The sequence below is a fragment of the Dipodomys merriami genome, unplaced genomic scaffold, assembly GCF_024711535.1.
Source record: "Dipodomys merriami isolate MVZ:Mamm:240054 unplaced genomic scaffold, mDipMer1.0.p SCAF_17, whole genome shotgun sequence".
NCBI classification, from domain to species: domain Eukaryota; kingdom Metazoa; phylum Chordata; class Mammalia; order Rodentia; family Heteromyidae; genus Dipodomys; species Dipodomys merriami.
Window position 1 is genome coordinate 26,362,507 of NW_027203048.1, and position 13,294 is coordinate 26,375,800.

General features: G+C 41.0%; 1 protein-coding gene across 2 annotated transcripts in view; it reads left to right on the forward strand.

Annotated features, from left to right (window-relative positions):
• Window positions 1-13,294, forward strand: part of Ppp1r21 (protein phosphatase 1 regulatory subunit 21) — a 67,015-nt gene that overhangs the window by 20,839 nt on the left and 32,882 nt on the right. For both annotated transcript variants that reach the window (XM_070025556.1, XM_070025557.1), the window contains exons 8-11: window positions 4,000-4,052; window positions 4,583-4,732; window positions 9,125-9,226; window positions 9,314-9,402. In XM_070025556.1, coding sequence (XP_069881657.1) covers window positions 4,000-4,052; window positions 4,583-4,732; window positions 9,125-9,226; window positions 9,314-9,402 — 394 coding nt within the window. The remainder of the gene's footprint in view (window positions 1-3,999; window positions 4,053-4,582; window positions 4,733-9,124; window positions 9,227-9,313; window positions 9,403-13,294) is intronic.

The window sequence follows — 13,294 nt, forward strand, 5'->3', positions numbered from 1 at the left end:
ATTTTGAAACTTCTTTGAATTAATATAATTTCCTTTTTCTACAATCACATGATTGAACTTAATTTTCACTTCCCCTAAATTTTTCTTAGGAAAGACCTAAGCAGAAGGAGAAAAAGACAGAAAACATCCCAGGAAAATAGTACTTTGATTTAATTTTAAAATCAACACAGGTCATTGTTACCTCAGAAATCTAAATTCCCCCTCAAAAACAACACCTGTTTCTAGCTACCGTGTCAGTGGAAACCATACTACATCCCTTTGAGTCCCTGGATTTGAAACCTTGGCTTTTTTTTTTTTTTTTCTGGTCCTGGGGCTTGAACTCAGGGCCTGGGCATTGTCTCTGAGCCTCTTTGTGCTCAAGGCTAGTGCTCCACTACTTGAGCCACAGTACCACTCTGGCTTTTACTGAGTAGTTTATTGAAGATAAGAGTCTCACAGACTTTTCTGTCCTGGCTGACTTTGAACTGCAATTCTCAAATCACAGCCTTCTGAGTAGCTAGAATTATAGGTGTGAGCCACCAACACCCAGCTCCTTCCGATTCTTTTTTTTGTCAGTCATGGGGCTTGAACTCTGGGCTCCGGTGCTGTCCCTCAGCTCTTCAGCTCAAGGTGAGCGCTCTACCACTTAAGCTACAGCGCCATTTCTGGTTTTCTGGTTGTTTATTGGAGATAGGAGTCTCATGGTCTTTCCTGGCTGGGCTGGCATTGAACCAGGATCCTCAGATCTCAGCCTCCTGAGTAGCTAGGATTATAGGTGTGAGCCACCAGATTACAGGTGTGAGCCACCAGCGCCCAGCCTCCTTCATATTCTTATAACTCCCTTTTGACTCTCTTTTGGAGTTTTCCTTTTCTAGTACTAATTGTCACTTAGTTACAGGTCCTTGTCACATCACATCTCATGTGGGTTACTACTTTCAGTCCCAAAATATTTACAGAGCACTTGCTAAGTGCTCACATGGGGAGGTAGCATAGGGACTAAAAAATTATCAGTAAGGATCTCTACCTTCTAATAGAGCAGAGATATAGAAATGCCTGTATGGAAAATACTAACTCTCTTATGCCATGAAAAACCACTTTAATCTGGTGGGTAACAGGAAGCCTTTTCAGAGGAGGCATGTTTTGAATCAGGTTGGTGTGCATGAGCAGGTTTTATTGGGCAGAGAAGAGAGAAAACAGCCAAGGAGTTTTTTGAAGGGAATTGTATGTGGGATGAAGCTGCTGCCATTGCCTCAGGAACAGAAGTACAGAATGACAGCTGGCTGGGGTGGGTGGCATGTGGAGGCCAGTGACAGCTTCGTTCTGTGAGGGGGAGGGTAGGACTATATCCTAAAGATTGAGGTTCATCCACAGGGCCCCCAGGTTGTAGGAGAGTTTTCTTAGCGAGGGACTGTCCAGATGAGATTTGTGTACTGTTAAGGTTTATTCACCTCTAAAACATAGACTGCCTCAGAGTGAGAGGGAAGAGACCAGGGAAGATGACAGTTCTGCTGTGCCAACCTGGAGACTGCAACCTAGGCTGGCAGAGAGGTGCAGATGGTTTTGTGGAAGGAGAAAGAAATATGGTGGTAATTGGGGAAATATGGTGGTAATTGACAGAAATAAAAGGTATGTTAGCGCTAGGCACTGGTGTCCAGTTGCCACCAGTAATCCTAGCTACTCAAGAGGCTAAGATCTGAGCATCATGGTTCAAAGCCAGCCGGGGCAGGAAAATCTATGAGACCCTTATCTCCAATTAACCACCAAAAAGCTGAAAATGGAGCTGTGGCTCTAGTGGTAGAGCACTAGCCTTGAGCACAAAAGCCCAGGGACAGCATCCGGGCCCTGAGTCAAACCCTAGGACCAACACCAAAAAAAAAAAAAAAGCTTTTTATTACTAAGATCAAATACTTGTTATTAATTTAAAAGGATGAGAGGTTTGTTTTCGCTTGCTTTTTCAGAGGTTCAGTCCATGCTTGCTGGCCTCCGTTGAGTTTTGAGCCTGTGGTAAGCAGGCTCATGGGAGCACATGGTGAGGAAAGCTGCTCAGCTCTTTGCAGTTGGGAAGCAAAGAGAAAGGAAGGGGCTGGGGTCCCGGGATCCCTTTCAAGGACACGTTCCCTGTGGCCTAACTTTCTTGTATTTGGTCCCACCTGCTTGAAGTTCCACTTTCTCCTAGTAGTTCTACAGGCTAACAATCAAGTCTTTGATGGGTAGGCTTTTAAAGGACATGTAAGGTCCAGATGGTAACAGTAGAGGAGGCTTATGGGAAAGATGAGGGGTTAACTTGATTGTTGAATGTTCTAACAGACAACAGGCAAAGAATGGACACTATTGGGCTGGATAAGCCCCACTGTGGAGAGGCAGGAACAGGGTATGCACAGCACAAAGGCTCCTCAGTGAACTCTGTCTCAGATGTGGGATGGGAGGAGCTGTGCTGGAGAGAAGCTGGGAAGTAGGGTGGAGAGACTCAGAGAAGTGATGGTAAGAAAGGCACCTGGGTCTGGGACTGTTGGCAACTCTGAAAGGACTAGTAACCTTTGAAGGTTGTTTTTCCATGTAGGGTAGACACCAAATTGCTTACACAGGGACTAGGAATGTATGGACACTAGAAAACAGACAAAACTTGTTTTTCAACAATGAGAATGAAGGAGTACATGAAGGCAGAGAATCAAGGGACAGCACAGCAAAAACTGTGGAGACACTTGGATTGCATCTTTTAGGAAACTAGTGACACTAGAGATGGAAAGTAGGGGCCAGGTGTACATGCCTATAATCCTAGCCCTCAGGAGGCTGAGGCAGGAGGCTCACAAGATCAAAGTCAGCCTGGGCTACATAGAAAGACCCTGTCAAAAAGATGGAAAGGAGGAAGTGACAGATATGCCTGGTCCAAAGCAGATCAGGAGCCGCTATTGTGAAAGGCCTAGGAAGAGAGGTAGCTGAAGAACGATATGTGACCCATGGACCCGGGGGGGCTCTAGATTATAAGAAGTACTAGCAGGGGAGGGCATTTTATCTGTGGAACAGGAGCAGAAATGAGGAATGGTAGTGAGGGTTTCAGTTTGAAGAGATTGGGAGTAGCTGTAGTAGGAAGTAAGATAGGGACATAGCAATGAATCCTGGATTGCTAAGTAGAGTCAAAGCCCCTCCTGAAATTAGGTAGAATGCATTGTAACAGACTTTGTTTTGGTTTTATGTTTGCAAAAAGCATGGTTGAAATGATAGGCGAGGCTGGGGTAGAGGCAGAAGCAGGGCTATAGGAGGGCTGATCGAAGAGAGGTGTTGAAGGACAGAAATTGAACTAGGAACACCTAGCCAGGTTGTTAGCAGTGGCTTTCTAATTAGAGAGCCCTGGTGAGAATGACACAGAGACTTTCACAGTGAGGATTTGGTTCGGATCCTTCTGACAGAGCATCTGGATGGTAAGCAGGTGTGAGAGCTGAAGTAGTGAGGAGATGGTCACTGAAATGAGGGTGCAGGAAGGATGAGACCGGTGTTAGCAAGCCATCAGAGGCTCATGACAGACTGGAGCGTGGGGTGGAGGACTGTGAGAAAGACAGTAAAACCAGCCCCGGGTAGTCAGAATTGAATCACTGGTAGCAGCAGACAGTGATAGGCTTCCCAGCGTTGTCATGTTTTGGAAGCAGAGGTATTTTTGGAGGATTATGAACGACTGGATGATAACCAGTCAAGAGAATGACAAATGACAGCAATAATATCATGTCTTCTCAGTAATCTTGATAAGCCCCAAAGAAGCATTTGGATGATTTCTTAGAACTGGAAGCATGCATGTTAGGTTTTCTTTTAATCCTGAAGTTAAAAAAAAAATTCTGTAAATATTACTTTATATGAGGAAGCACGGATTCCATATATAGATTCTGTTTGTACTTGTGACTGTGTCATTGGTATTTTGAATTCTCATGCAAAGCTGACTTTGCTGCAGAACATGTATTATTTTGCAGTTAAGCTGTTTTTCTATGCCTGTAAAGTGAGAGATTAATGTGGCACATTTCTGTTTTGCAGAGTATAATCAGTATAATGCACTCAACGTCCCACTGCACAATAGAAGGCATCAGGTAAAGAATAAAGTCCATGTTCTTGTGTTCAGCCATGTGCGCTCCAGAAATAAGAATTAATGTGCTAATTCATTGCTTTACTTTCTTGTCCATTTGTTCTTGTTCATTTTTTTAAAATAGTAGTACTTACTTTTCTTTGTCCATTCATAAATAATACTGATTTTTATTGTCTCCTTTGTCTGTTAACAATTAAATTAGAGGATGCCTTAATTTTTGGACACTTGTTTTTTCTTTCTTTTTGCCTCATTTATGTGCATAAAGTGCTCTGAGCCATGCCCCCGTCCTGAGCTGTGCTTTTCTTTTACGTTAGTAAATCTTCTATGTCTTAGTTTAGGTGGAGCCGGTGTATTTATCAAAGCTAGTGGCCTTCTAATTTACTTAAATAGGAGAATTAAAATTTTAGTGGGAGGAAATGAATTTAAACCAGGAAATACTCATCCTAGACACCAAATGTTTTCCTCCAGAAGCCGACTTAATAAAATTTTAGAATGATAATTTGATAGTTGACTTTTTATACTTTTCATTTAAAGCTGAAGATGCGAGATATAGCTGGGCAGGCCCTGGCTTTTGTTCAAGATCTTGTGACAGCTCTTCTGAACTTCCATACCTATACAGAACAGAGGATTCAGATTTTTCCTGTTGATTCTGCCATAGATACTATATCACCATTGAATCAGAAGGTAAATTTAACCTAGAATACTTCTTGCCTTAAACAAGTAGGGAAAACAAATAGGGAATTAATTATTTTCCTATCATTTCTGTCCACTAGCTAAGTACTGTGGAGGACATGGAAAACCTGCCACCAGTTATGGCTTTACTGTCAAAACAAAGTGTGACAAAAATAGAGTTGCTTAAGAAATTAAATACTAGGGAACCTGCTAAAAGACTTCAATGTCAGTGAGCCAGTGAGTGGCTATTAATTGGAATGGGCTTGTCAGGGAGGGGAGATAAAAGCCTTTGGTATCAGGAAAGGATTCTTTGGGGATTTGACTGGGCCTTCAGGAATGAGCAAACTCTGAATAGGAGAGAAGAGGAAAGCATGGTGTGGGGGGTAGACTGGTGAAGGGGCAATAATGAGCAACCATTGTTTTTGTTTTTGTTTTTTGGTAGGTCATGGGGCTTGAACTCAGCTGGGCGCTCTCCCTCAGCTCTTCAGCTCAAGGCTAGCGCTCTACCACTTGAGCCACAGCGCCACTTCCAGTTTTCTAAGTGGTTTATTGGAGATAAGAGTCTCACCAACATTTCTGCCTGGGCTGGCTTTGAACCGTGATCCTCAGATCTCAGCCTCCTGAGTAGCTAGGATTATAGGCCTGAGCTACCAGTGCTTGGCTTTTTTTTTTTTTTTTTTTTTTTTGTGCCAGTACTGGGGCTTGAACTTAGGGTTTGGAGTGCTGTCCTTGAGCTCTTTTGCTCAAGGTCAGCATTCTACCATTTGAGCCACAGTTCTACTTCTGGCTTTTTGTGGGTAATTGGAGATAAAAATCTCATGAACTTTTCTGCCACTTTTCTGTCTGGGCTGGTTTTGAATCATGATCCTCAGATCTCACCATATTGTAGCTTACAGGTGTGAGCCTGAGGACAAGCTTTCACTTTTAGGACTGAGGCCTTTGCAGTTTTTTGACCAGGGATGACATGAGGAAAAGTGCCATCTTACTGTTGGAAAGGTTAATTTGATGGCTTTTTTCTTTCTTCTTGTTTGTAGTCTCTAACTTTTCATCATTGCGCATCAGAATAACATGTTATAAGTAAAGCTGACATTTGGCCTGCCTGTGGGGGCATGGATTGGGAGTGAAACCTCACATCCAGTTGAGATTCCAGGCATTTGTCAATTGAGACTGTGAGGTTTAAACAAGGAATCCTAAGAGTTTCAGATTTCTCTTCCTTTATGCTTTCTTTGACTTGATAGATTTTCCTCCTCTCTTTCCTTTTTTTCTCCCCAGCTAATTCTAAAAAAAGCTAGTTTGCAAAATCTCTTACAACTGAAAAGGTAGAATAAATGATAATGAGTTCATTACTTACTTATTAATATGAAATATGTTACTCCTAAACATAGTGGTTTAGAAAAATCATACTTTGTTATTAAACATGGTTCCTGTGAGTCAAGAATTCGGGAACTAAGTATCTGAAGGATTTTTGGTTTATAATTTCTCAAAAGGCTCCACTCAAGATATCACTGGGACTTCATTCGTCTAAAGATGTGGCTGGAGCTTGGGATTCACTTCCAGCGTGGCTTCCACATGCCTTGTAACTTAGTGTTGGCTCCTGGAGCTTGTTTCTCATTGCATGCACCTCTCCATAGGGCACTTGAGTGACCTCATAACGTGGCAGCTAACATTCCCTAGAGAAATTGATGCAAGAGAACAAGGTGGAAGCTGATACTACCTGGGTAGTTACATACCATCACCTCTTCCGAAATAAGAGAAGTCCTACCCGAGGCAGGAATACATAGGGATCATCTTGGAGACTAGCTTCCACAGGGAGGAACCTGTGGGATTTTGCTCTAAAGGTGTCTGTCTCTGAGAGCTGATAATTGGTGATCTGAAATAACTCGTGCCACTCTTCTTATAGTTCTTTTTCCCAGCTTGTTTTTGTGCAGCATGAAGTTTCTAGGAATAGTTTTTAGTGTCCTTGCATACTCAAAGTGCCTATTAGTATAGCAAACACTTGCAATCAGACTTCTTGGGTTTTCAGTCCAGCAGTGCCATATTCTAGCTAGGCCCTTTAGAGATTTTATTTAATCTCTATGTGGTTTGGTTTCCTTATCTTTAAAATGGAGGAGATAGTACCTACCTCACAGGCATGTATCTTTGAAGATTAAATGGGATAAAGTATTGAGAAGACTGGTAAGCACTTAGTAAGGATAAGCTTCTATTATTATTTATTTTATTTATTTATTATTATTATTTTGTTGTTGGTTGTGGGGCTTGAACTCTGGGTCTGGACACTGTCCCTCAGCTCTTCAGCTCAAGGCCAGTGCTTTACCACTTGAGCCACAGCGCTACTTCTGGTTTTCTGGCCATTTATTGGAAATAAGAGTCTCACGGAGCCGGGCGCTGGTGGCTCACGCCTGTAATCCTAGCTACTCAGGAGGCTGAGATCTGAGGATCGTGGTTCAAAGCCAGCCCAGGCAGGAGAGACCGTGAGACTCCTATCTCCAATAAACCACCAGAAAACCGGAAGTGGCGCTGTAGCTCAAGTGGTAGAGCGCTCGCCTTGAGCTGAAGAGCTGAGGGACAGCGCCCAGGCCCAGAGTTCAAGCCCCACGACCGACCAAAAAAAAAAAAAAAAGAGTCTCACGGACTTTCCTGCCCAGGCTGGCTTTGAACCAGCCTCCTGAATAGGTAGGATTACAGGGATGAGCCACTGGTGCCCGGCCTTCTATTGTTATTTATTGTGCCTTATATATAAGAAGTTTGGTTTTCACCAATCTTAATTGGACTTCACAAAAAACATTGAGGTTCCTGAAAAAGTAAATTTTGTCCTATGAAATACTGTTTGGTCATTACTATGGGGAAAAAGCTTCAAAATACCTGACTAGGAAAAGTAGTACTGCCCCATTTTAATATAGTTACATTTCCTATAATTTTACAATAGAGTTTTTAATTATTATTGATTCTTTGCCAATTCTAAGGCACTTCATTATTTTGAAGAATTCATTTATTTCTCAGTATTTTACCTGTAGGCGTTTCGACAATGAAAGGTTCTATGTGAGTTTTCTAATAAGTTTATAATAGTGGAAGAAATTTGGAAACCACTTATTAGATGATGATCAGAATGTCTGAAATTGTTCCTAGAATCATAAGGTGGCCCTTAAGACCTGGAAGCTTAGAGTGCAGCTGTGAAGGTAGAGCCTAGAGGGACTGAATGGTCCAGGATCATATTTGTGCCTAGTCTGTAGTGAGCTCAGTTATTCACGATGAGACCTTACACTTCTGTGCTGAGAAACTGAATTTGAGCTAGTACATAGTACTGATAACTGAGATATTCCTAAGTAAAAGTTACCTTCAGCTTCTAAGTTTTTGATTTATATGCTTTTTTTTCTGAATTATTTTAGGGGTTGAGATTGCTGGGATTGAATTTACAGCTTTGCACCTGCTAAGCATACTCTTTGTCCCACTGGGTTATATTTACAACCCATGAAAGCTATTCTTCATACCTTTACAGGCTAAAGGATCTATGCTAGTTATAAATGCTTTAATATCATTTGTAATTATATTCTTGGCATTTGTTAGTCTTGAATATTGTCTACAATAAAAATAATACCCAGTAGCTTGGTTTTTCTCTTTCTGGGCTGACAATGAGCCTTGATGCCCTGATCTCTGTTTCCTAAGTAGCTAGGATTACAGGCTTGAGCCATGACACTCTACTGCATTGATTATTTTGAGTTAGGGTCTCACTTATTGCCTGGACCACAATCCTTCCAATTTTTGCCTTCTGCTATAGCTGGGAGAAGAGGCATGCACTGTGTCACCTAGTCTCTTCCATTGAGTCTGTAGACTTCTCTGTTCAGGCTGCATTGAACTTCAGTCCTCACTGTTTTAGCCTCCTCCACATAGTTAGGATGAAAGGCAGGTGCCACTGTGCCCAGCTATTGGTTGAAATGGGATAGTGCAGACTTTTTTGCCCTGGCTGACCTTGAACCATGATCCTCCCAATCTCAACCTTCCAAGTGGTAGATTCGAATAGGTGTGGGCCACCACCACCAGGCTTTTAGCTTGTATTTTTAAAAAATGAAGTATGTAATGCAAAAATCCCTGTGTGTAAACAGGGATCCTTATAGAAAAGCAGGTGTTCAGGGACACTAGTCTGCCACTGCTGGGCTGTATTATCATCCTATGTTCATTTCCTCCAATGCCTGGTTATTCACTGTGTCACTCCTGCTTCATTGATTTGGACTGGGATGAGGAGTAGGGATATTATTTGGGACTGTCAGAGGGATGCATACAGGGAAAGCCAAATTTCACAGAAAACTTCCAAGAGAACTTAGTCTTATAACTCAATAGATCCATTTACAAGTGTGTTGATATTTGTTTTCCAGTGAATAAATTCACAATTTGTTTTCTCCTATTTAGTTCTCACAATACCTTCATGAAAATGCATCTTATGTCCGCCCCCTTGAGGAAGGAATGCTGCATTTATTTGAAAGTATTACTGAGGACACTGTGACCGTCCTGGTAATTTTCTTCCTTGTCTATGTCTGGAAGTGGGACATCCTCTAGTCCAGTAGCATTTTTAACTTTGATGTTGTTTTTCTTTTCCAGGAGACAACTGTGAAAATGAAAACCTTTTCAGAGCATCTAACCTCCTACGTATGTTTCCTTAGGAAGATTCTTCCTTATCAGTTAAAAAGGTATTCCCCTGGAGGCCAGGGAGCTTGGGGGACTGTGCTGGAACCTGACTTGCTCTGCAGTTGATAAAACAGGACCCATGCCTCTTGTGATCTGACTGACCCGTCTGCCCATGGGAACTTGTGTGCACAAGGAAAAGTGTGGTGGAAAGTGAAGTTGTCTGTCAGCGGTGGTCTTCAGTAGTGCTGTTCTGTGTTGCTATTACAGCCATGTAATGGTGTGAATTGGGGTCTTCAGTAATCATTTATGACATAGCTTCTGAAATTAATATGTGTTATTGGGTTTGGTTTTTGTGTATGTGGTGTGTGTGTGAGTGTGTGTGTGTGTGTGTGTGTGTGTGTGTGTGTGTGTGTGTGTGTGTGTACACTAGTAATAGTTCTTACACTCAGGGCGTGAGTGCTGTCCCTTAACTTTTTGGCTCAAGGTCACTTGAGCTGTAGCTCTATTTTTGGCTTTTTAATGGTTAATTGGAGTTAAGAGTGTCATTGACTTTCCTGCCTGGCTGGTTTCAAACCTTGATCTTCAGTTCTCAGCCTCCTGAGAAACCGGGATTATACGGGTGTCAGCCACTGGCGCCTAGCACTTTAGGTATCTTTGAAATAGTATGTTCTTATTTTTATTATTGGTGATTTTTTTTATTATAAAAAATCATGGCTTTTATCTTATGCCACTTAATAACTTTAATATTCTGCCTTAAGTATTTATAGAAAGGCAGAAAATATATGTCACTGGAATTTTTTATGAACCTTTTTATGAACCTTTATTACTTTTGATACTTTGGATCTAAAATAACCAAGGTGCCTATTTCACCTAAGTCTTTAGCTTAAAAAAAAAAAGAATAAAAACTGGAACAGAGGTTTAGAAAGTATGTAGGTTAACTGCTTATAAATATTGAAAATACAGAATTGTAACATTTAAAATTTGACAGTTTAAGAGATATCTTATTTCCTAATTGTTACCTAGCAAGGTATTTAACCAAATTCTGTGACTTGTGTATATGAGAGGATTTTAGGAATCAGAGAATTATGACTTTAATAGTGATGATTTTAACTACATTTAGAGCCTTATATGTTATAGCTTAATTTTCAGTATTTTTTTGAAAATTGACTAAGTTTAACATTAACATTGAATAAATCTTTATGGTTTGGCATATATTTAAGAAGATTCAATTTAAGAAGCATTACAAGCCAGGCACTGGTGTCTTTGACTGAAATCCTGGCTTTTGAGGAGGCTATGACCTCGAGAATTGAGGTTTGAAGCCAGCTGGGGAGAAAAGTCTTCCAGACTCCGAAAAACTGGACTGGAGGCATGTCTCAAGGTAGTATAGTGCCAGCAATGTAAGAATGATGAGTGAGTGGGAAGCCCTCAGTTCAAACTTTGGTATTAGCAAAAAAGAGGATCTTTTATTTTTTTATATATTATGAAAATACTGTACAGAGGGGTTACAATTACATGGGCAAGGTAATGAGTACATTTCTTATCAAGCATTGTTGCCTCCTCCTGTTTCCCCTTCCCATCCTACCCCCCCCCAAGTTGTAAAGTTGGTTTTTCAGCATAATGTCTTGTACATTTCATTGTTGCAATGGGTCCACCTGTATCCCTATTTAAACAATTTGTTTTTTCCCTTCCCCTCCACAAATTATACCAGTATTAAATACAATGAAAACAAGGGTTATACCGTGGGGGAGGGAAAAAGAGGATCTTGAATACAAAGCCAGCCTGGGTTAAAAAAAAGAACAAAAGAAAAATACGTTATTTGATACAGTTTGATAGGTTGTGCATTTTTTTAATGATTATCTTTTTTTCTTTTCTTTTTTCTTTTTTTTTGCCAGTCCTGGGGCTTGCACATAGGGCCTGGGTTTTGTCCTTGAGCCTGTCCAAGCTCAAAGCTAGTACTCTATCACTTGAGCCACAGTGCCACTTCCAGCTTTTTCTGAATAGTTCATTGGCAATAAGTGTCTTACAGATTTTCCTGCCTGGGCTGGCTTAGAACCAGGATCCTCAATCTCAGCTTCCTCAGTAGCAAGGATTATAGGTGTGAGCCACAGTGCCCTGCATGATTACCTTTTAAAAACCATAACTCCTTTCTTGATCTAAGGTTTTTGTTGTTGAATGTTTTATGCTATTTTTCAGCCCTTTTTCATACGGAATTCATGTTTTTAGATAACTTGGTGCATTACTTTAAGTATCAGTGAAATTGACCGGCTGACCTCTTGTTAAGTAGCAAGCAGGCTCAGAATTGACTAGAGCTGTCTGCTGTAAGTAACATAAAAGTGGCGAGGGAGAGGGAAGGACATGGACATAATTAGGATTGTCATGCTAAGTTTTTCATTTGTTTTTTGTTTGTTTGGATGTTTTTGAAACAGTGTCTTGCTATGTAGTACAGGCTGACCTTGAACTCACAATCCTTTGGCTCTGACCTCTAGAGTTTTGGTATTACACGGCCAGGATTAGTACTTCTCTAGTTTTATGTAAAACATTTTTTACTTGATTACTACATGTGTGCATGTGTGTGCGTGTGTGTGCGTGTGTGTGTGTGTGTGTGTATGTGTGTATGTGTTGGTACTGGACATGAACTCAGGGTCTTACACTCTTTGCTTGGCTTTTTTTTCTCAAGGATGGTGCTTTGTCCTATGAGTCAGACTTCTACTTCTAGCTTTTTGCTGGTTAATTGGACAAAAGAGTCTTTTAGATTTGTCTGTCTGGGCTGGCTTCAAACTGATATCCTCAGATCTCAGTCTCCTCCTAAGAATTTAGGATTATAGGAATGAGCCATCAACTCCTGGCTATTACCTATACATTTTAAGATAAATGTTAGGAAGAGTTCACATTTCTATACATTAAGAAATTTTCCCCAAGTAACTATCTAAAACTGAATATAATGTATTTTATGAAAATGCTTAGTATTTAATTTTATATCTGAGCCTCTAACAGACTGGGTTTCAGTCTGTTTTGGGATTTTGAAACTATACATGCATAGGAAATGAGTACATTTCTTGTCCAACATTGTTACCCCCTCCCTTGTTTTTTTCCTACTTTCTGTCCCCCCTATCTCACCCCCTCAAAAAGATTTCTTAGTCTCTCAGCTAGTGTCAGTGGCAGTATTATATTTTTAGTTTGTGAAATGCTCCTGTAAATATTTTAAGGATTTTTTTTTTCCTGGTAGTACTGGAGTTTTAACTCAGAGTCTCATGCTTGCTACCATTTATGCCATGTTCCCAGCCCTTTTTGCCTGAGTTATTTTCTCAGATATGTTTTTGTGGAGTTTTGTTGTACTTGGGATTATGGTGTGAACCACCACATCCAACTTTTCAGTTGAGGTGAAGTTTTACTAACTTTTTTCTGGGCTGGCTTTGAATCAAGATCTTCCTGATCCTCTGCCTCTTGAGTAGCTGGGATCACAGGCATGTGGCCCTTCTTGTAATACTTAATATTTTAATGTCCTTGTATTGCCCTCAGGGATGTGTGTGTGTGTGTGTGTGTGTGTGTGTGTGTGTGTGTGTGTGTGTGTGTGTGTGTGTGTGTGTGTGTGTGTGTGTGTGTGTCTGTGTCTGTGTCTGTGTCTGGTGCACTAGTCCTTGGACTTGAAGTCAGGCCCTGGGTATTGTCCCTGAGCTTTTATGCTCAAGGCTAGTGTTCTACCACTTGAGCCACAGCTTCACTTCTGGCTTTTTGGAGGCTAATTGGAGATAAGAGTTTCACAGACTTTCTTCCCAGGCTGCTTTTGAACCATGATCCTCAGATATCAATCCTCCTGAGTAGATAGGAATACAGGCATGAGCCACCAGCACTGGCTGGGTGTGTATATGACTTTTATCTTTTCCTTCATTTAGTCCTCCATTGCTCCATTGGCATTTGCAGCAAGTAGTTCTGTGTAGGCAAAAAAAAAAAAAA